The sequence below is a fragment of the Elephantulus edwardii genome, unplaced genomic scaffold, assembly GCF_000299155.1.
Source record: "Elephantulus edwardii isolate Elephantulus edwardi_28Jun2011 unplaced genomic scaffold, EleEdw1.0 scaffold00157, whole genome shotgun sequence".
Lineage (NCBI taxonomy): Eukaryota > Metazoa > Chordata > Mammalia > Macroscelidea > Macroscelididae > Elephantulus > Elephantulus edwardii.
The window spans coordinates 4,091,518-4,115,722 of record NW_006399907.1 but is presented as its reverse complement, the minus strand read 5'-3'; the positions used below and the strand labels follow the sequence as shown (position 1 = coordinate 4,115,722).

The 24,205-nt window shown below is 36.5% G+C and overlaps 2 protein-coding genes and 1 pseudogene across 3 annotated transcripts in view; all 3 read right to left on the bottom strand.

Annotated features, from left to right (window-relative positions):
• Positions 1–24,205, bottom strand: part of CCDC91 (coiled-coil domain containing 91) — a 392,671-nt gene that overhangs the window by 191,442 nt on the left and 177,024 nt on the right. The window lies entirely within an intron of this gene.
• LOC102846701 lies at positions 10,062–10,536 on the bottom strand (annotated as a pseudogene).
• Positions 11,295–11,699, bottom strand: LOC102847106 (40S ribosomal protein S17-like). Its single transcript, XM_006895068.1, has one exon. The coding sequence runs from the start codon at positions 11,697–11,699 to the stop codon at positions 11,295–11,297; it is 405 nt and encodes a 134-aa protein (XP_006895130.1).

Below are 24,205 nucleotides of genomic sequence, written 5' to 3'. Positions count from 1 at the left end.
CCAAAATCTCTGTAAATGTTTATGAAAATTAATAAAATATAATTATAGAAAAAAAAAAAAAAGAAACATTTTTCAACAGTGTCAAAAGAAAACCTCCAGACTGGGAAAAATCATTTTGCAATACCATTTCAGATAAAAGTCTCACAAAAAGTTTACAGAATCCTACAGGGAATCTACAAGAAGAAGTCTGATAACAAATTACAAAATGGACAAACAATATGGAAAAGATATTTTATAGAGGAAGATATTCAGATGGCCAACAGACACATGAAAAAAATGCTCAAAATCACTTGCAATAAAATAGATGCAATTCAAAACCACAATGAGATATCATCTCACCTCAGTAGCAGTGGCAAAATTTAATAGGACAGTAAGTAATAAATGTTGGAGAGAATGTGACAAGATAGAAACATTTATACACTGTTGGTAGGATTGTAAAATGCTACAATGACTCTGGAAGGTAGTTTGGTGTTTCCTCAAAAAGCTGAACATTAGAAATTCTACTGCTTGGAATATACTCCAAGAAAATGAGAACTGAGGCACAAAAGAAGATTTGTATACCAATGTTCATAGCAAGATTATTCACTATTCCAAGAACATGGAAACAGTCAAAATGATCAACTTAACAATCAAAGAGACTGATAAATTATGATATTTTATTATTACACTATATAATTATGATATTATTCTACATTATCCAGATGTAACATATAGGAGCAAAGATTTTGTAAATCACTGCATAACTTGCGAGGGACTAGAAAGCATTATATTAAGTGAACGAACTCAGTCTCCTAAGGACAAACACTGAACAAGACCATTTTTATAGAAATAGAAAGATAACCAGTAAAATGTGTATGAGGATCCAACTGCAGGAGGTGCAGAGAGGAAGGATGGGAAGGGGACGGTAATCATAAGGTCACACAATTTGATGGGTGGAGGAAAGACTGGGTAAAGGAAATTGGAAAGATGTGGTGTGAAAACCATGTATACTAACTTTGTTAGTAAACCAGTATAAAATAAAAATTTTATTTAAAAAGATAAATAATAACTGTCAGTGCCTTTAAGTAATTCTTTTAGAATAGAGATTTCTATTCTTCTCTTTAATAGGATTATTTTGTTAAAATAATAAAACACAATCTAAGTGTGTTCAACATGTCCCTCACTTTATCTAAGACAGATATTATGACCTTTTTTAGAGGGGCCAGGCCCCATATACTTCTTCTGGTCTTAAAGTTGAGGAGGTGAGAGGGTCTGTTGTTCAATAGTCCTTTGAACTAACTGCTTAATACATCATTACTTTTCTTGAATTTTCGTAGGTCTGAACACGGAGAGGACCACAGTTGTACCGAAGAAGACTGCTTGCAAACTTAGAAGATTCCAGTGACTAGTCAACAAAATAGGATAAAGAATACTGTCTTTGCAGACTCTATTGTACCAATTATCTCTGCTGGCCTGAAGATTATGATTTCTAGATGCAAGTTCAAGAAACTCATCCCCTTAAGTTTTTGAATAGGATTAAAAATCATACATACATTTTCAGTCTGTTGGCTCTTCTATATCATTCACTCATCTAGAGTCAATTCCATCTTTTAACACTCATTGTTGTTTTGCCTTCTGTTAGCCCTTCTGTATCATTCTAACACTCACTGTCATCTAGACGTTGTGGTTGTTGTTATGTGCAGTCCAGCTGAGTACTATTCAGACAAATCTTATGAACAACAAATCGAAACTCTGCCCGATCTGGTGCCATCCTCATCATCCTGACACAGTTGAACCTATGACCACAGACATTACCAATACATCAATCCATGTCTTTGAAGGTCTTCCTCTCTTCTTTGCTGACCCTCCACCTTTCCAAGCATGATATATTTTTCCAAGGAATAGCCACTCCTAACAACATGTCTCAAATATGTGATATGAAGCTTAGCTATCTCTGCTTTCAGGAAGCATTCTGGTTGCACTTTCTCCAAGACATATCTTTTCCTTCCCATGGAAGTTTATGGGATATTCAGTACTCTTCTTGAGTTTTAATACCAGGAGCTCACCCAGGGTGCTCAAATTTTAGCAGAGCTTCCAGTTATGACAAACTAAAAAGGGCTGGACATCTACATCTGAAATAATTGGCCTTTAAAAATACAAACACTCATAGCAACCATCTCTTCAGCTTCAATGCTGTAATTTTTAAGTGTTTTTATTAATTTTAATGAAAGTTTACAGAGACTTAGGGCTTCCCGTCATTCATTGTTGCAATTTTCTCCCTGCCCACTCCCTCCCTCCCTCCCCAATTCACTCTTCTCCTTGAAAAGTTAAAGAAAAATGCTGTAAATTTTAATGGTTATTGATGTTGTTGTTATGTGCCCTCAAGTCGTTTGCGACTCATAGGGATCCTATGTACAACAGCCCTAAACCCTGCTCTATCCTGTGCCAATCACACTGCCTCTGACACACCCATCCCGATTACCCCAGTCACTGAATCAATCCATCTCATAGAGGGTCTTCCCCTCTTGTACCGTCCCTCCACCCTTCCGAGCATGATGTCCTTATCCAAGGACCAGTCCCTCCTTACAACATAAAAATTCATCTGACATTGGCCATGATGTCTGTAGAAAAAAGGCCTCTTCTAAACCCAGGTTGTATTTCTGATAGTTCTCTGTTGATGCATTGTTCCAGTTGTTTATGATAAACTTTAGGAGGATTTTGTTTGCATGTGATATTTGTGAAATTGTTCTATAATTTTCACACTCTGTTGGATCACCTTTTGTTGGGAATGGAAATAAATATGGATCTCTTTGAGTCAGTTGGTCAGGTAGCCATCCTCAAGATTTCTTGGGACATCCTAAAGAACTTGTTCATGACTGCATCTGTTTGTTGAACTATGTTAACTGGTTTTCCATCAATTCCAGGGGCCTTGTTTTTTGCCAATTCCTTCAGAGCAGCTTGAACTTTCTCCTTCATGACCATTACCTCTTGATCATATGCTGTTTCATTAAATTCTTCTGTGTCAGCCAATTCTTTTTGGTATACTCAGTTTACTCCTTCCATCTTCTTTTGATGTTTCCTGGATCATTCAATATTCTGATCATAGCATCTTTAAGTCTTTCAAGTCAACACTCGAGTTTGTTCTCCAGCTCCTTCAGCTTAAGCATGGAGAGATAATTAACACTGCATTGGAAAAAAATGAGCAGAAGAAATTATTGAATGGAATACATAATTGGGCATTATGTATGCTAACACTCTGGAACAAGAGTGCACTGGGAAGTGGACTGATGAGGAAGGGAAGTGGAGGAAAGAAAATGTACATCAATGCATGAATAAAGATTTTATTAAATGCCAAGCAAAATTACAGAAAATTATTTGGAGATACAAAAAGAATTAATGTTGATGAAAATCTACAAAGAAAAGGTGATGTGAAAACAAAACATAAAAAGACTATACTGATTTGTGGGGGAAAAAGTTGAGCTTTTTTCTTATGGCTTTCATTTACTTAACAGGTTCAAAATACAAGCCCAGGTTCATGTTATTCTGCAATCCAGGCTGGCAAAATTAAGCAACATTCAGATCCCATCAGCTCAACCCTTCAAGAAAATGAAGGCACATGTTCTTAGAATAAATTCCAAATATTTGAAAAGTTGAGTGATGAATGTGGTCTTTTTTTTTTTTTGTAAGGAAATAAGACAGCAAGCATTACTTAAATTTCAGAAAACCTGGATTATAAAAACAAAAGATTTCTTACTCTCCTTTTTCCTTAATTTAAAAAGAAATATAGCAAGGTCATGTTAAGGCTGCTGAAAATGTATTCTGTTACAGATCTCAAACACTTGGAATTAAAGTGATTCTTAAGTTTTTCTATGTATTTGAATTACAGTGCAGTGGTACTATACAATTCAAAAAGGAAAAATGTTAAATTATGGGTGGAGATGTAAACATGGAAATTCAATACAGTCTAGCCATTCTATAAAATGCTTTGGAGGCTGTGAAAGCCAAAGAAAACCTTAAGGAGAGAGAGAATCATTCCTGTTGGCCTTGTTGTTAAGGGATTCTAGTAACATAAGAGTTGTTACCTCAAACACCACAGAAGTCTCCCAGTGAAAATTTCTTTTGTGCCATAGATAACACATTAAAATTAAGAAGTTTCTAAAATTAAGTATAGCACAGAGACTCTACATGTGTGCTTTCCAAATACTTTAAACTTCTGAAAAACTGCCATATGGACCTGCCTATCCCTCAGATGCCACAATATTGTTCCTTGTGAGTTGAGTAAGAGCTACAGTTTCACATACAAAAGAAAACAATTTTTTTCCTTAAAGTTTGATTGAAACGAACTCTTCAGAATGACGTACAGGGTTAAAAAACCAACAACAAAAAAGCCCAGCCCATAGTTGTTAGGTTGATTCTTACTCACAACCTTCAACAGACTTCCAAGACTGTAAATGTTAATAGGAAGAGAAAGTCTATCTCCCTTCTGAGCAGCTGGCGAATTGAAATCATTATTTTTTTTTTATTAGCTGTACAATATGCTACACACTACTCCACCAGACTAATGGACTAAGCATCTCTCAATTTTCTACAATTACATCAGAGACCTATCTACATATGCGAACTATTGTTGTTGTTGCTGTTATGTGCTTTCGAGTTGCTTGCAACTCATAACTACCCTATGTACAACAGCTCTAAACTCTATCCTGTGCCAACCTCACTGTCTCTGACACACCTACCCCAACTACCCCAGTCACTGAATCAATTCACCTCACAGAGGGTCTTCCTCTCCTGTACTGTCCTTTCACACTCCCTAGCATGTCATCCTTCTCCAAGGACTGGTCCCTCCTTACAACATGCCCAAAGTATGTCAGGCAAAGTTTCAGAATCCTTGCCTCCCAGGTGCAGGCAGCCTAGTTTAATCCTCTCCAGGATGAACTTGTTTGTTTTCCTAGCAGTCCATGGTATATTCAATACTTTTACACCATCACAGTTTAAAGGCATCAATTCTCCTTCTATCCTCCCTAGTCACTGTCCAGATCTCTGATGCATAGCAAGTGACTGCAAAGACCATAGCCTGTATCAGGCACACCTTAGTCTCCAAAGTGACACCAATGCTCTTCAGTACCTTGGAGAGGTCCCTAACAGCAGACTTTCCCATAGCAATATGTCTTTTAATTTCCTGCTGCTGATACCAAGTGTGTTGACTGTGAAGACAAGCAAACTAAAGCTTTTAACAATCTCAATCTCTTCACCATCCACCCTGATGCTGTCCATTGGCCCAGAGGTGACAATCTTTGTTTTGTTATTGAGCCTCAATCCATACTGAAGGCTGCAGTCCTTGATCTTCTGCAGCAAGCACTTCAGATCCTCCTCCGTGTCAACAAGCAGGGTTGTGTCATCTGCATAACATTCATTGTGGATGAATCTTCCTCCAATCCTGATGCCACACTTCTCATACAGCCCAGTCGCCCGGATAGTCTGTTCTGCATATAGGTTGGACACATCAATTTTGAACCATGCAGTGTTTCCTTGATCTGTTCTGGTGACTGCCTCCTGGTCCAAGGAGAGGTTTCACATTTAGCACAATCAAGTGTTCTGGGTTTCCCATTCTTCTCAGAGTCAGCCATATTTTGTTGTGATCCACACAAACGCCTTTGCATAATCAATGAAACACAAATAGACATTATTTTGGTACTTCCCGCTTTCAGCCAAGATCCATCTAAGATTAGCTACAATATGCCTTGTACCACAAATCCTTCTAACCCAGCCTGCACTCTGGCAGTTCTCTGTTGATGTGCTGTTTCAGTCGTTTTTAGATAATCTTCAGTAGAATGTTGCTCACATGTGCTATATCAAGGATATTGTTCAATGATTTCCACAATCTGTTGGATAAACTTTCCTCGGAATGGGAACAAACACAGATCTCTTCCAGTCTGTTGGCCAAGTGGTTGTCCTCTAGATTTCTTGACACAACTTGGTGAGCACATCTAGGGCAGCATCCATTAGCTGAAATACGTCAATTGGTATACCATCAATTCCTGGGGTCTTATTCCTTGCCAATTCCTTCAAAGCAGTTTGAACTTACTCCTTTATCACCAAAGCCTCTTGCTTAAATGTTGTTTCATGAAATTCTTCTGTGAACTATTTAGCTTAAATATATGTATTAATTTCTCCAAAAGGTAAGGTATTCTGTTGAACAAAGTCCTACATCAACACTCAAGTGACCTCATATTTTGAGCTTTTACAGTTGGATTTATATTTGTTTGAACAATCTTGTGTTTCTCTCTCTATGCCACGTCCTCATCTAATAGTGAGACTAGTAGTGTTTATTATATGCCAATCAAGAAGAAATCATGTTAAATTATGATAGGTTAATTACTAATATTAAAAGAATTAACTGTTCTAAGAATTTACTAATTTCTGAGAATGAAATAAAATTTTCCATAATATATTAAATTATGATATTTAGAGTTAATTCTATATCCAAGTATTTAAATTATTAGACCCAAAGCCTTTTAGGAAGAAAGGTTTATATATCTCCTTTCCCAAATCAGCCAATGACAATCTTATGGATCAAAATGATTGATCAATTCATGATGTTGAGCTGCCAACTCAACAGTAGCTAATAACAACTAACTATTATTAGAAGGACAAGTAATTTTCTCCATATTATCTGAGATCCATTTATCAAATATAAATCATATTGAGGTAGCTTTAAAATTATCAGACATTCCTTCACAATAAAAAACCATCAAAATAGAGAGATTACAAATCTGATTAAAATTAATTCTGATAGCAGTAACACTGATGATTAAATTCATGATTGTGTTTCATTGTTACTACAAAGATAGAACTTTGTGAATTTAGAAATATATTTAAGATTTTAAACTGGTTATTCTCCAATTAAAAGATGATAGTAATATTTTATGAAGTCATAATCAATTAATTGCAAATTAGAAACATGGTAATTGTTATCCACATCAGAAATTATGAAGTCTAACAAAAAGAAAAATGCAGAGATCCAAATTATGATGAAAGCAAATTTAGTTCCTGTATTACACATATTTCTGTACATTTTTTATTTTGTAATGCATGTCAAATGAGTATGTATTGGTTTCACAGAATGTATGTTTTATAAATCAGAGTGATCATTAATGTTAAACATAGCTCTCAATTTTTTTTAAATTGGCAGAGTCAAACATTAGGAATAGACCCCATCACTTCTATAAATTATTTTTACATATTCTCATTTAAATTGGTTATTGTGTGCTCTTACTAAAATTGGAACAATTCAGAGAAGATTAGTATGGCCTCTGAGTAAGGATGACATGCTAATTCACGAAGTGTTCCATGATTTTCTCTTTTCTAATAAATTTTGTAATTTATACTAGTTATTGCTTTCTGTTATCATTTTTCTTAAAAAAAGTTACACCAGAAATCATGTTTAATCATAATGTATTGCAAAACTTCTGTATTTACTTTAAGGAAAAAACTGAAAATGATCCTGTTTGTCCTGTTAAAAAAAAAAAAACAACAACCCTTCTTGTTCTTATGTGTCACCAGGTTGACCATGACTTATAGTAATAGAGCTCTGAACCTTGCTCCACCTTGAACCAATTTCACTGTCTCTGGTATAACTACTCCTATTACCCCAGTCACTCAGTCTATCTCATCCAGGGTCTTCCTTTCTTACACTGTCCCTCCACCCTTTCAAGTATATATAACACCCTTCTCTAAGGACTTGTCCCTCCTGGCAACATGCCGAAAGAGACTGAGGTTCAAAATTCTAGCCTTCAAAATCAGGAGCAGCCTAATTCCACCCTCTCCAGAACAGAACTGTTTGTACTCTTAGTAGTCTATAGTATGTTGAATACTCTTCTCCAGCATTACAAAGCAAAGGCATCAATTCTTCTTCTGTCATTCTTAGTTACTGCCCAGCTCACTAATGAGTTGTAAGCTTTGGGAAGACCATGGCTTGAATCAGACACACCATAGTCTAGACCGACATCACTGTTTTTTCAGTACACTGGAGAGGTCCTTGACAGATTTTCCCAATACAATTCATCTTTTGGTTTTCTGGCTGCTGGCACCAAGAGTGCTGATTGTGGAGCCAAGAAAACTAAAGGTATTAACAATCTCAGTCTCGTCTCCATCTATTATGATGTTGTCATTTGGCCCAGTGGTGAGAATCTTTGTTTTCTTGATGTTGACCTTAAATCCATATTAATGGCTGCAGTCTTTGACCTTCTGCAACAAATGCCTCAGGTTCACCTCAGTTTCAGCAAGAAAGATTGTGTCATCTGCATAAAGTAGGTTATTGATTGAGTCTTCCTCTAATACTGATGCTACATTCCTCCTCATAAAGTCCAGCCTCTTGGATGATCTGTTCTGCATACAGATTGAATAGGCAGAGAAATAGGATGCATCCTTGGCACACACCTTTGCTGATTTTGAACCACAGTGTTTCCTTGCTCTGTTCTTACAATTGATTCCTGATCCAAGTATAAGTTTTCCATACTATCAAGTGTTCTTGGATTCTCATTCTTCTCTAGGTTATCCACATAGTCAAATAACTTTGCATAGTCAAGGAAACACAGACAATCTTCCGGTACTCTTTGCTTTCAGCTAAAATCCATCTGATGTTGACTATAATGTCCCTAGTGCATGGCCTTTTCTAAACCCAGCCTGCATATCTGGCAGTTCTCTGTTGATGTACTGTTCCAGTCATTTTCAGTTAAATCTTCAGCAGGATCTTGCTTGCACGTGATATTAATGAATGATATTGTTTGATAATTTCCACTTTTATTTGGAATAGGAACAAATAAAAAGGGACCATCTCGTTTGGAAATAGGGATAAAAATGGATCACTACCAGTTAGTGGTTTAGGTAGTTGTCCTCCAGATTTGTTGGCACAACCTGGTGAGTGCATCCAGGGCAGCATCTGTTTCTTGAAATATGTCAAATGGTATGAATTCAATTCCTAGAACCTTATTTTTTTGCCAATTCCTTCAGAGTAACTTGAACTTCCTCCTTCATCACCATAGTCTCTTGATATATGCTGTTTCATGAAATTCTTCTGTGTCAGCCAATTCTTTTTGGTGTAATGACTCTGTGTATTCCTTCCATCACCTTTTGATGCTTTTGGGGTCATTCAACATTCTACTGATAGCATCCATAAGTACTGCAACTTGAGGCTTGATTTGTTCTTTAGTTCCTTCAGCTTAAGAACTGTTGAGTGAATTCGGCCCTTTTTTTTTTTTAATTTAGGTTGTTTATTTTTCATTTCAATGAACATCAACAGAGATTTTGGGATTCCATTCATTCATTGTTGCACCCTTCTCCCCGCACAAACCCCCCCCCCCCCCCGTTTGCTCCTCTCCTTGAAAAGCAAAAGAAAAACTCCCTCATTGGTACACAATCCCCCCCCCGCACCTCCCCAAACCCCACCCCCTAGCCCCAAATATAATCCACTCTACAACCCTCATTGCATACTCCTACGATAAAAATAATGCCCTAAAATATAATACTTTTAGACTATTCTCTCTCCCATAGATTTCAATGCCGTAAAGACTGAGAAAAACTGGATGAAATATGTTTACGGCCCTTTTGATTTTTGCACTCCAATGCTTTGCACATCATAATACTTTGCTTTGTCTTCCCGAGATTCCCTTTGAAATCTTCTGTTCAGCTCATTAACATATTGATGTCTTCCCTTTGCTTTGTTTTCCTCGCACTCTAGCACAATATTCAGAGTCTCTTCTAACATCTAACTTCAACTTTTCTTCTCCCTCAGTCTTTGTAATGATATTTTACATTCTTTATGGATGATATTCTTGGTATCATGCCACAATTCATCTTTTCTTCACTCAGAAAATTTATTAATAGAAAAACTCATTATAGTATGCATTCGTTCTTCTTTGGTCTATCTTGTATTTGACCAACTTCATCTTGCATAGAAAGCAACTGAAAATAACATTATTTGGGTAAGGCATACCTTAGCCTTTAAATTTAGTTGCTTGTTTTTTTTCTTCTAAGTTTTTCTGGCTACATGTTTATTCAACACAAAACAATTCCCTCCAACTTTACTGAGGTGGCAGACCATGTCCACGACCAAATCCACCTCTAAACTGGAATTCAGTTGCTGACCCAGCCCCAGCCTTGGCTTTCATGTCGGCACCAGGAGGCACTGTGTCTCTGTCAGCCTCCCTCGTGTCAATCTTGCTAGCAGTTCACCTTCCAGACCTTTCGGTCATGGCCTGCAGTCTCAGGATGCTGCAGCGCAAGGTGGCAGGAACAATCTCAGGGGATAGATGTTGGTAATCACGTAGATACTGGATACCCTCGTTGGTAAGTTACCATTAGAAATATCTCTAGGCGAACTTTTCCTTCACACAACCTCGTGACTTGAGACTCTGCATGGCCTTCATGACATAAAGGTTGGGCACGTTTTTGTCTGCCAGTTTAGGGTGCTTTGGCATGTGGACATCCTTCTTGGCCACCATCACCCCCTCCTTAAAAAAGGAGTTCATATACGGCAATCTGGTTCTTCTTGGGCATCAACGTCGCAACGGTGGATGTCTCTATTTAGCTTTTATTGATATAATAATTTGAAATTAAACTAGTTTTGTGGCTTTTTATAGGATTGATTAGAATATGAGGTTTCTCATAAAAGAAATAGCTTACTGACTTTATAGTATACCTCCCAGAGAAATGAGAAAATATTTGCTTTTTGAGTTCTGTAGAATTAGATATATTCATTTTGGGTTTTCATTTTGTACACTACACAACAAAGATAAACATTAAAAAATAGATTATCTTATTAATTTTAGTACGTTTAAACGAGAATATATAAAAATAATTTCCAAGAATGATAAAGAACTTGTTTCAGAAGATCAAAGACTTTAGCCTTTAATAGAGATATCATCTCAACATCAAGAAAACAAAAGGTCCTTACCACTGGGCCGGTGAGCAACATCATGATTAAACAGAGAAAAGACTGAAACTATCAACAGTTTCAACTTACTTGGATCCACATTTAATACCCTGGGTACCAGCAGTCAGGAGATGAAGAGATGTATTGTTTGGGCAAGTTCACTCTCAGGGACCTCGACAAAATACTTAAGAGCAACGATGTCAGTTTCAAGATTAAGGATGCCTGAGTAATGCATGGTCTTTTCCATTACATGCTATGCAGCCTAGAGATGAGAGACTGACAATGAATAAGGATAGCAGAAAATGAATTGACACTTTTGCATCACAGTTTTTCTTTTGGTGTGCCCAAATTTATTGAAAATATTACAGCACAGCAAACAGACTCAAACGGCTCCACGTGGTGTTTTGAAATTCATCCTAACTGTGGGCTGAGTGACCTGGAGGTTGGACAGACTGCCAAAGTCCAAGAGTTTCAGCATTTCCTTAGTATCAGGATCTACTTCAATGATCTCCTGATCCAGGGCTGAAACCTCTGGTACATAATTATCTCTCCTTTCTCTCTCCTCCTCCTGCAGCTTAATGGAGATGCCTCTCACAGGCCCTCTCTGAATCTGCTTCATCAGATGTGTGACATAGCCTGCTATCTTGTTCCGGAGTTTCTTGCTGGGAATGATGGCGATCTCCTCGCACACGCGCTTGTTCGTGTGGAAGTCACCCAGGCGCGTGTAGTATTTCTCAATGATGACCCGGGCCGCCTTCTTCACGGTTTTGGTGCGAACGCGACCCATGTTGGCGGGTCCTTGGTGAAAGAGGAACTCGCATCATGGTTTTTGAGAATAGTAATGGATATTCCATGGACTGCAAAAAGACTGAACAGGCCCATCTTAGAAAAGGTGAAGCCAGAGTGCTCTTTAGAGGTAAGGATGGCAAAACTTAGTCTCTCGTGCTTTGGACATATTAGATATCTTGCTTTAAAGGGTAGAGGGCCATCAAAAACAGAAGAAAGTCCCCAATGAGATGAATTAACATACACTGCAGCTAAAGTGTATCAGAGAAGGTAAAGATGGTACAGGATAGGACATAATTCATATCTGTTGTTCACAGGTTGCTATTAGTCATACTCAACAGCATTTAACAGTAACAACAATGGTCACATGATTGAATCTGACAACAGCAACCTGAAAGTGGTTTGCAGAATTTCTACTTAATGTTCTTAAGATAGAAACTGCTTGCCTTTCATGAACTTCTATTTTTTTGTAAAGCTAGAAAGTGAACAAAATACTAATTTAAAAATTTCAATCAGGAGGATAAAGATAAATGGTGTAATGAGAATCTTTAAATACAGAAATAGAAAGCTACTTGCTGAGAATTGTTCAGCCATTCTACAAGTCTGGATTCCTGTATGGCCTTATCCATAGAGTCCACAATAAACAATTTTCTCTAAACAAGTGCTGTAGAAATTCTTTGGAACAGCAAATTAGACTATGCTCTAACAAATAAATCCAGCTCTGGCAGTGCTCAAACAAATACACATAGCCCTGGTAGTATACTGTATTACCTGCTGGGCTTCTAACTGAAAGGGCAACCATTCAAATTTACCAGCTTCTTTCCAAGAGAAAGATGTGCAATCTTTGCTTATAAAGAATCAAATTAATAGATGGCAGTGAGTTTATTTATTTAAACACAACAACCAGAAAAGGCAGATATCTGTGTGCTCAATACTATAAAGTTAAGACATTAACCAATATAATATAAAAAATTAAGAAATGGATAAAGAGAAAAGGTAAACTAAATCTGTAAATAAAGGCAAGAACTGTACCAAGGAACTCTAGATTCACATTCAGCTCTTACAAAAACTATCCCATGCTCTTTTTCACTAGCCGGAGTACTGGGGTTTTAATAAATAAATAAAAAATCTGTAACATGCACCCAGATCTACACTCATAAGGTATCAAAGGTAAATATCAATATGAACAGGCAAAAAAAAAAAAAAAGACATAATAGCAAGGCTAAAACAATGACACAGCTCAGGACAGATGTGTGTGACTGTAATTTGGTTGTATACCTAACTTACTTGACAAATCTAGACATAATCTATAGAGCTAATGCATATTAATTTTTTACTAAAATCTATTTGAGTAATTTTTTCAGATATTTTATGATAACTGAATATTGAAAAAATTTTTCAGAAAATCCAGAATGAGAATAAAGGACCACATAATTGGCAGACCATATTGGTTGGAATTGTTAGAACACATACTCTTTATATATATATATATTATCATAGAAGAACTCATCCAGTAAGATTGCTTAACAAGCTCGTTGTTGTTTTAGGTGCTATCAAGTCAACTCTGACTCATACCGACCCTATGAATAACAGATCTGAACTGTGTCCTGATCTCCACAATCCTCACAGTCTCTGATTTGTGTGAGCCTATTATTACAGCTGACTATGCCTATATATATTGTTGAAGGTCTTCCTCTCTTTTTGTGACCCACTACCTTTCCCAGAATGACATCTTTTTCCATGAATGTCCTATCCTGACAACATGCTCAGATTATGTGAGACAAAGGTTCACCACCTATTCCTCTAAAGAACACCCTGGAGGCACTTCACCCAAGAAAAACATGTTTCTTTGACAAAACATAGGAAATTCAATACTCTTGTCCAACATCACAACTCAAAGGTATAATTTTTTTTCTGTATTCTTAGTGCATTGTCTAAGTTTTAGATACACTGTCAGTACCTGAAGAAAAGAAAGAGGGGGGCATGAAAGTCCAAATAACAATACAAAACATGGCTTGGATGGGGTACAATTTAAGTCTTTAACTACTAACTTTGCTCTTTAGCACTCTGGAGAGATCCTTGACAGTAGATTTACCCAATGTAACATTTCTTTTGATTTTTTTGACTGTTATAAAGATAGCTATTGATTGAGGAGTCAAATAGAATAAAACACTTCCAACTTTTCTCCATTTATCATGGTCTCAATGGCAAAATTTTTGTTTTTTTCATGGTGAGATGTAATTAATATTGAAGGCCGAGGTCCTTGACCTTCCTTCTGCAGCAAGTGTTTCAAGTCCTCATCACTTTTCTCAAACAAGGTTGTATGATCTATATAATGTAGGTTGTTGGTAAATCTTCCTCCAATTCTGATGACACATTGTTCTTTGGCGCCCAGCTTCTAAGATAAGCTTCTTGGTGCTTTTAAGCTTAAGTACTACAAAAGATAGCCCACTGCGATGGAGTCAATTCTGACTCGTAATTATCCTCCAAGCTGTAAATCGTTATGGAAAGAGACTGCTTATGCTTCTTTAGTAGTAGCTTAAGCTTAGATAGCAGTGAATAATTTATTTTTTAAAAAAACACATCAACTTCATAAAAACTGGTTAAGAAAGATAATATCAATATGAATCAAGTAACATACAAATAATGGAGGATCTTCAATTTTTATGTTATTCAATAAAATAATCTGTATTTAAAGAAATATCTGGGCTGACAACAATAAAATTTACACGCTAACATCAGTCACATATATTAAACTGATGTTATAACAAGAAGATATTGCTGTTATTATCTACCATAGAGTTGGAACTAACCGATAGCTGTTGCCCACATTTCTCCCCAAAAGCAGTTGCTGGCCTTGAACTGAGTGGTTTTGGGATTGCAACACAGCTTTTTGCCACTAGGCCACCAGAGCTAGTATTGTCTAAAATTCACTGAAGAAGCTAAGCAAAAAAAAAAAAATCACTGAGGAGGAAAATGCTAGGGTTATCATATAAGTCACACAGCAAGTAACAAATGTGTATTAATTTCAAAATTTTATCTTTGGATTTCTTTTTAATGATTACTTTAATACCATGTATCATAGTGAAATGTATATCTTCAATAGAAAATGAAGTCCCCTTTATTCCTTTGACAATAAAGTGGATGAGCCAGTTACAAAGTAAAGACAAGCTTTAAATCTATATTAGAACAAGTTCTCTTGCAAAGCTTCCAATGCCTTTGGTTTTGGAATAGCTTGGAAAAAACCACAAGAATAGCCTTGCATGCAAAATTTTGGCTTAGGCCAGGAAACTCAGAGGCACACAAGAACAATTCTCAACTACCAAACCTTTCTCAATTCTCCATAAGGTTAAGTTTGGTGGGAGGGATAAGAAAGGACAAGCCAAGTCGTTAGTTCCAAACAAATCACTTGTATCTAGCATAATTTTGGGCCAAACTCTATTGGCAAAAGGAAAGAAGTGTATTTGTCCAGGAAAAATCTGATCATACGATAAAAAGTGGAATTTATGAGAATCCTTGTTCACTGAAATAACTGAAACTATAAATTTATTTCATACTTCTGGGTTAACAAAATGGTGGAATTCCAATAAAGACATATTGACAGACCTCATATATCTTAATTTTTGCTTCTTTCCTCTTTGTACAAAATTTTACCAGTATGTCATCAAAACATTAAAAGAAGAGAAAACAAAGTTGTTCCTCTCTTTTCAGAGCACAACTTTACATAATACAAGTAATTCTACACCCTGGGAAAAATTGATTTCTTAAAAGCAATATTCACTTTTTTATTAAAAAAAATACAAACAATCCAAAAGTTCAAATAAAATACTAGCAAGTAAATGCTTTTGAAAAATGAAAAACAGTCACCATGTAATTCTCCAAGAAACACTTGTTAACATTCAAAGCAATTCTTACCAAAAGACATTTAAGATTATTTAAACTTTCAGAAAATGTATAAAGAACTAACATTCTTAAAGCCAAGGACCAACACTACTCTCAAAGCCACCACTGATTAATGTAAATAAGTTATCAATGGTTTCACTTGAAGTCAATCTCTGAGCATCTTGGAGGCAAAAATGACAAAGCTTTGCCTCTCATCCTTTTGATATATTGTTGCTGTTGTTAGGTGTCATCAAATCAAGTATAATCCATTGTGACCATATAAATAACAGATCTGAACTCTGTCCTATCCTGTGTCATCCTCATACTTCCTGACACCTGCGGAGCCCATTGTGGCAGTTAATGTGTCAATCCAGCTCGGAGTTATGATGATTGGCCCCATGTGGAAGCTACAGCTGAGCAAGAAGACTGGCGGGTCTGGAATGCAGGGAAAAGTATGGATTCCTGAGCATGCAACCGAAAGCCATTTGAGCCTGGACAGCAATCACTAGAGATGAGTTGACCAAAACCCAACCTGATAAAGAGAGGATGTTCCATGCTGTGAGCTAGGGTTAACTGCTACAACCTGCAGCTTACTCTGGCTTCAATTTGGTTTGTGGATGCAGATGTTCCAAGTTGTCAAGTTGAACACAGGATTCTTCAGTATAAACAACACACTTGTTCCCTGTGCACTGATTTGATTAGGATGGCTGTTGTTGTTAGGTTCTACTGAGTCAAGCACGACTCATAGTGATCCTATAAACAAAAGATCTGAACCCTGTTCTATCCTGTGTCATCCTTACACTTCCTGACATATAAGAGTCCATTGCAGCAATCATCATGTCAATCCACCTGGTTGAGGGTCTTCCTCTCTCCTTCACCAACTCTCCACCCTTTCCACATTCATATCCCTCTCCAAGGAATAATACCTCCTAGCAATATGTCCGAAGTATATCAGGTGAAGCCTCATCATTCTTTCATCCAAAGAGCACTTGGGCTGCATCCTCTCCAAGACATATCTGTCTGTTCTCTTAGCCATCCATGGAATGTTCAGTGTTCTTCTCCAACACCACAGCCCAAAGGCATCAATTATTTTGCTGTCATCCTTATTCACTGTCCTGGTCTCAGAAGGATAGTTAGTAATCACAAAGACCATGGCCTGAATCAGACGTTCAAAGATGTTCAAAGGGCCAAATAGTAGTTTGAGGACCAAATTACTCCTCAATAACTTGGAAAAGTCCCTAACTGCAGCTTTTCCTAAAACAATGTGTCTCCTTATTTCCTGATTATGCATACCAATGGTGTTAATTGTGGATCCAAGCAAGACAAAGGTGTTGACAGTTTCAATCTCCTCTTCATTTATCATGCCACGGCCTATTGGTCCATTGGTAAGAATCTTTGTTTTCTTGATACAGGTATGCAATCCATACTGAGCTGCATTCCTTGATCTTCTGCAACAAGTGGTTCAATCTTCCTCACTTTCAGCAAGCAAGGTTGTGTCATCTGCATAACCCAGGTCATTGATGAGTCTCCTTCCAATCTTGATGCCACACTCTTCATAGAGTCCAGCTTCTCGGATACTTTCCTTAGCATTTATATTGAACAGGTATGGAGACAAAATACATCCCTGACACACTTCCTTTCCTATTCCAAACCATGCATTGCTCCACTGCTCCATTCACACAACAACCTCCTAGTCCAGGTACAAGTTCCTCATGAGCACAATCAAGTGCTCTGGGGATGGACAAATAAGAAATTGGCTATACAAAATGGGAATGTTAGGGTTTGAAGCAGTTGATTTTACTCAATGGTACCTAACCATTTGTGGGAGAGTGAGATCTTTAACATTCAAAATTACAGATAACAGGACACCAACTAAACTGTTGGATTTAGAGCTTCTAGTGAACCACCCTTGCCACATGCATTTTTAAAATATAACAAAAATAATTATCAGATATTGTAAGGTTAAAGACAAAAATTGTAGCTTTCAGCACTAGTGACAAAAACATCAAGATAAAATTTCATCATAATGCAATTATTGAAAAATTTATGTTTCAATAATAAATTTTTTTTCTATGATAAAATTTATGTTTCAATAATAAAATTTTTTCTATGATATTTTACTTCATGGATAGTACTGTTCCAGACAAAACATATAGCGTTGTTGTTGTTGTTAGGTGTCCCAAAATTAATTATGATGTTAGTGTTCCTATTAACAAGCCTGCAGCATCCTCACAATCTACTATATGCAAGTCCATTGTTGCCGTTATTGTGCCAAACAATCTTCCTCTTTTCAGTGACAATCTACTTTTCCAAACATTTGGAACTTTATGTCTTTTCCTAAGGATTAATGAGTCCTGATATTATGCCCAAAGAATGTGAGAGGAAGTTTCACTACTTTTACCTCTGAGGAGCACCATGATTGCAGTACCTCAAGTATATTTGTTTATATAAGCAGTTCGTGGGATATCCAATGTTCCCCATCAACACCACAATTTAAAGGCATAACTTCTTCTTCAGCATTCTTTATTCATTGTCAAACCTTCACATGCATATGAAGCAATTAAAGATACCGTAGCTTGGGTCCAATGCACTTTAGTGTTGAAACTGGCATCCTTTATTTTAAGCACTTAAAGAGGTCCTGACAGATTTTCCCAATGCAACCCTTTGCTTTCATGACTGTTAATACCATGGGTGACAATTATAGATCCAAGTAAAATGAAATAATTATAAAATTCAATCTTCTCTCCAGCCACCATGACGCTTTCTATTGGCAAGTCTGTATCAAAGTTTTGGATCTTCTGTATCAGTTTCAAGTTTTCTTAATTTTCTGCAAGCAAAACTGTGTCATTTGCATAATGCAGGTTGTTGATGAGTCTCTTCCCAGTCTTTTTTTTCCCAAGGTTTCTTCCAATCAATTTTCTTCATAAATTATTGCTGCTGTTATTGTTGCTGCTCTTGTTCTTAAGTGCCATCTAGTTGAACACGATTCATAGCAACCCTATGAATAAAAGACCTGAATCCCGCTAGCTTTTTAATTATTTGTTCAGTATACAGAATGAATAAATGTGGAGAAATGACAAAACACTAATACATCCTTCCTGATTATAAATCTTGTTCTGTTCAGTTTTCTTTTTGTTCTGTTCAAACAGTTGCTTCTTGGTCTATGTCAAAAAGAACATTTAATTGTAAAAACAAAGCCAACATTCTTCAAGATCAATTCTGACGCACTACCAAGCACAAGTTGACAGGAATAGAACAGATCTTTTGAACGCAGGTCCCTGAACTTTCCTGAGAAAAAACTCTCCAATGTGAGGAAAGGCCAAGACATATGGCTATCTCCAAGAAATGTTAAGCCTACAGACGCTGAAGCAAATAAAAGCTTTCCTACATAATTGAAAAAAAGAATAAAAGAACTTAATTTAGATTTTCAGACTCCTAAACTATAAAAAACCGAATTTGTTTGTTCAAGCCAAAAGAAAAAAAATCAATTAATATCCATTTTCACATAAGGAATAAAACTATTAATAAAATGTCCATACCAATGAAAAATGTCAAGTGTAGAAAAATTAAGAATTTTTACCAGCTTCTGCAATCTGAAATTCTAAGAAATGCTATCAAGATGAATTAATCATCATCATCATCATCATCAGTGACTATAATGTAAAAGGAAACAAAGAAGAGTTGAATATGGAAATCAGACTATGATGTACAAGACAAAATTTTGTACAATTATTTAAACACTACGAATATTTTATAAACATAATATTCAAATCTTCATATAGTCCTCTCTTGATTAACTACATGAGAATTAAACTGACATGTGGAAAGAGTGGAGAACATTAATATCACCAGTCAATACGAGGCCAATGGCCAACTGTGGAACAGGTTAGCAATTATAAGTTCAAACTGAACTTAGAGAAAATTAAAAGAAGTTTACAAAAGCCAAACTATGACCATGACTTTATACCACTTACATTTACAAACCATCTCAAAAATATATTTGATGCATTGAAAACAAATGACCAAAGACCAGACAAGTTGTGGATGACATCAAGTATAGAATGCTTGGAGAAAACAAAAAGTTATTAAGAGGCAGGAAGAAAGACCAAAATGGATGTTAGATGATACTTAAAAGCTTGCTACTGAAACTGAACATTGGTGAAAAACACTAAAGGGAGGAAATAAATGCTGACTCTGAAAATTGCACTAGAATGTAGAGAAACTGAAGAAATAATGAATTAAAAGAGGTTAAATGATTAATTAAACGTAGGTCAAAAAGACAAAGCCAAATATTCTACTGAAATGTGCAAATCCCTTGAGTTAGAAAACACAAAGAGAAGAACACATTAAGGTCTTAAGTTTAAAGAACTAAAGAAAAAGTTCAAGCCTTCAGTGGCAATACTGAAGGATATTATAGGGTACTGAAGGATATTATGGGCAAAATCTTGAATGATGCAAGAATCATATAAAAAAGGGAAAGATTACAGAATCACTATACTAAAAAGAACTAGCTGGCACTGAACCATTTCAGGAAGTAGCACTATATTCAAGAACCAACTGTAATGAGGAAAGAAGTCCAGGCTTCACTGAAGACATTGATAACAATAAGGCTCTCAGAATTCATAGAATACCAACTGATATGTTGTATTAAACAGATGCAGCTCTGGACTTGCTCATAAATCCATGTCAATAATTTGGAAGACAGTTACCTGGTTGATGCCCTGAGGAAGATTCACATTTGTTCCCTTTCCAAAAGAAAGATGATCTACTAGAATATGGAAATGATAAAAAATATACTATTAATATCATAGGTAAGATCTTGCTGAAGAATATTAAAAAATGGATGGAGTAGTACATAAACAGAGAACTAAAAATTCAAGCTAGATTCATCAGAGGTCAAGAGACAAGGAGTATACTGCTGATGCCAGATGGATCTCAAATGACAATTGAGAATGATAAAAAGATATTTACTTGTGTTTCACTCACTATGCAAAGAAATTCAACTGTGCGGTTCAAAATAAATGATAGATTATATTGAGAATAATGTGAATTTCAGAATACTTAAATGTGTATATGAAAAACCTGTATGAAAACCAAAAATCAAGCATTCAAACATACCAAAAGAACACTATGTGATTTAAAATCAGGAAAGGTGTGCAGGCATTTGCTGGAGAATGACAATTTAGGGCAAAATACCAATTAAAGAAATAAAGGAAAATTCTTACACTGCTTTTATTAAGGAATCTTAGATGTGGCATGCTCCTCTGAAAACCTTTCCAAGATCTACATTTATTTTACTGTTGCTGATTATCAAGGATAAAATACTTTTTTAAAAATAATAACGTGAAAGAAAAAAATGAACAAAATTAAGTAAACATTATGGGGAAAGTTGGCATATGTAGTAAATTAGGGGTTTTTTTTCCTGTTATTTAACAGAATTTTGCGTGACTTTTTCATCAATCTGTAGCAAGTTATTTATTTTCTACATAAACAAAAGAAATCTGACTTTTTAACAAGGACCCTGGACAATCTTCATAATATCTTTCCCTAAATATACTTCCAAAAAAGATAAAAACAAAAATCCATGTCTTATTAAGGGCTTTGGGGTCTGGACTTGTGCTGCCAACTCAAAGACCAAGGGATTCAAATCTACTAGCTGCTCAGTGGGAGAAAGCTGGGCAATTTCCTCTCATGTGATTTACAGCCTCTGATAATCCACTGGAGGGTAAATTAGGAGTTGGCTCTGACTTGACAGCACATAACAACAACAATTAATAACCAGGTACAAATTAATGAAAAAGCATCATATACTTCTTATACTAAAAACTGATATACTAATATTATGGCAATAATTATAAATGCCAATATTTATTAAGGTCTATTTATGTGCCAGGAAGCTATCCGCAGTGGCTTAATCTGTAGCCTAGCTAACCCAATGCTTGGATTTCTTTTCAGATTTGAATGCAACAGTCACTATGTAGAAGAGGGGTGGATGATCTCCTTCCCTGCAATTATCAGACTCGGAAATACTCTTGTGACTCAGCTATAAGTTGACTGTGACTCAAGGGCAGTGAATTTGAGTTTTGAGATTTGTTTGTCATGTAATAGTCACTGTCTCACTTGAGTGCCCTTAAATTTTTCCTTCTTCATTCTATCACTAAAAATGTTTTATCATTCTTCTGACTCTTAAAAAAATAAGCATCCTTCACTGTCATCCCATGACACTCTTAGTTACTCTAAAAACTGTTGACACTGATGTGTAAAATGCAATAGTGCTTGTCCATGGTGGACAGTGTTTGGTGGAGCTCCCCAATTAAAACAAGCTTGGAAGCAGGAATGGCATTCATTTCTGAAACTCCATGAACTCTATGAACTGCGAGAAATTACAAAAGTGTCCACACAAATGTTCAGGTCGTTTGTTTAAACGGTCGCTATGAGTCGTCTTTAACTGGACAGCATATAACAATACCAACAATAAAAGAGCTCTGTTGGCCTAGAGGATAGAAAGTCATGCTACCAAGCCCAAGGTGGTGATATTAATCTGCAGCCCTCAGGCCTGGTTCAAATTGTTTTTCTGTCAAACATTCTTCTAGGTGGTGTAGCACTGGTCTGTGCATTGATGTACAGAAGTAACTCCTGGTTGCTATGATGCTAAATACTGTGACACTGATGTGTCAAATGCACTAAGGCCATGGTGGCTATGAATGCTCTATGACTTGATGGCACTTAGCAACAACAACAACAATGTCTCTATTACAAATCACCTTGAATTTCTTGTTTGTTCTTGCTTTTTCTACTTATCAGTCTGGCCTGCGCCACTTCATCAAAATATATTATGGTCACTTAACCTCCATGTTAAATCTAAAAGTCTGTTCTCAATCTTTGTATTATTCAGCATGCTAACTCTGACTTTCCTCGGAGCTGCTTTTTTCTTTCATCCTCTGGGCTTCAGTCTCTCTTGGTTTTCCTCATAACTCTCTGACAGCTCCTCTTGCTGGATTCTGGTTTTTTTCTTAATCTGAACTTTAAAATGTTGGAGTGTTTATTTTTTGGACTTCTTTTCCATCTATACTCACTTCTTATGGATCTCATTCTTGTCTTTAAGTATTATTTGTACACAAAACAGTATGCATATACCCACTGTTCCCCCTTTGTTCTTTAGACTTACATGTCTAATCAAACTAACACTGCTTTTGAAAGCCTAATAAGCATTTCAAAATTGGTATTTCTATAGTAAAATGAGGGAGCCCTGTTTGCCTGATGGTAAGGAGCTGCACCTCCAACGAAAAGGCTTGAAGTTGACCACACCAGGTACTCTGCAGAAGATGAGCAACCTCCTCCTGTGTGAGTTATTGCCTCTGAAACCCTACTGGAGGTTGAGTCAGATTAGTTCTGACTCAACAGCTCACAACAAAAAAAACAATAAAATTGTTGATTCCTCTTCCCTTCATCCAGCTTCCCTACTCACGCTTGAGTCTCTGAGTCAATATCAAGATATAGTCAATGTTTCCTTTAAAGATACTCATTTAATATGCTGTTGTTGTTACGTGCTGTTGAGTTGCCTGCGAATCAGAGTGATCCTATGTACAACAGCCCTAAACCCTGCGCCAATCTCATGGTCTCCAACACACTTACCTCCATTACCCCAGTCACTGAATGAATCCACCTCACAAAGGGTCTTCCTCTCCTGTGCTGTCCCTCTATCCTCCCAAGCATGACATCCTTCTCCAAGGACTGGTCCCTCCTTCCAACATGTCCAAAGTAAGTCAGATGAAGCTTCAGAATCCTTACATCCAAGGAGCAGCCTAGTTTCACCCTCTCCAAGATAAACCTCTTTGTTTTTTCAGCAGTCCATGGTATATTCAATACTATTCTCCAACACCACAGCTCTAAGGCATCAATTCTCCTTCTATCCTCCTTAATCATTGTCCAGCTCTCTGATGCATAGCAAATGATTGTAAAGACCATGGCATGTTATCAGGTGAACCTTAGTCTCCAGAGAGACACCATTGCTCTTCAGTACTTTAGAGAGGTCCCTAACAGCAGGCTTTCCCAACACAATATATCTTTTAATTTCCTGGCTGCTGGTGCCAAGAGTGTTTATTGATTGTGGAGCCAAGCAGACTAAAGCTGTCAACAATCTCAATAACGTCACCATGAATCCTGGTGCTGCCAATTGGCTCAATGGTGAAAATCTTTGTATAACTGCCCTAAATTATGAGTTTGGAATTATAATGAATTCTAGGAAAAAAAATACTCATTACTCATATTATTTTCTAATTCATCAGGACAGACAGGTGCCAAAAGATGAATTTCTGAACATAATTCTGAACTTTCGTAATTGAGAAGTCTTCCATTTACAGTGATAGGTAGATAGATAGATTAGATAGATAGATAGATAGATAGATAGATAGATAGATAGATAGATAGACAGATAGACAGACAGACAGACACAGATAGAGATGATAGAGATAGATATAGCTTTTAAGGTGACATAAGTTGCTGTTTGTTGTTATGTGTCCTCAAGTCATTTGTGACTCATAGCGACCCTATGCACAAAGCCGTAAAACCTGCCCTATCCTGTGCCAATTGCATTGCCTCTGACACACCCATCCTGATTACCCC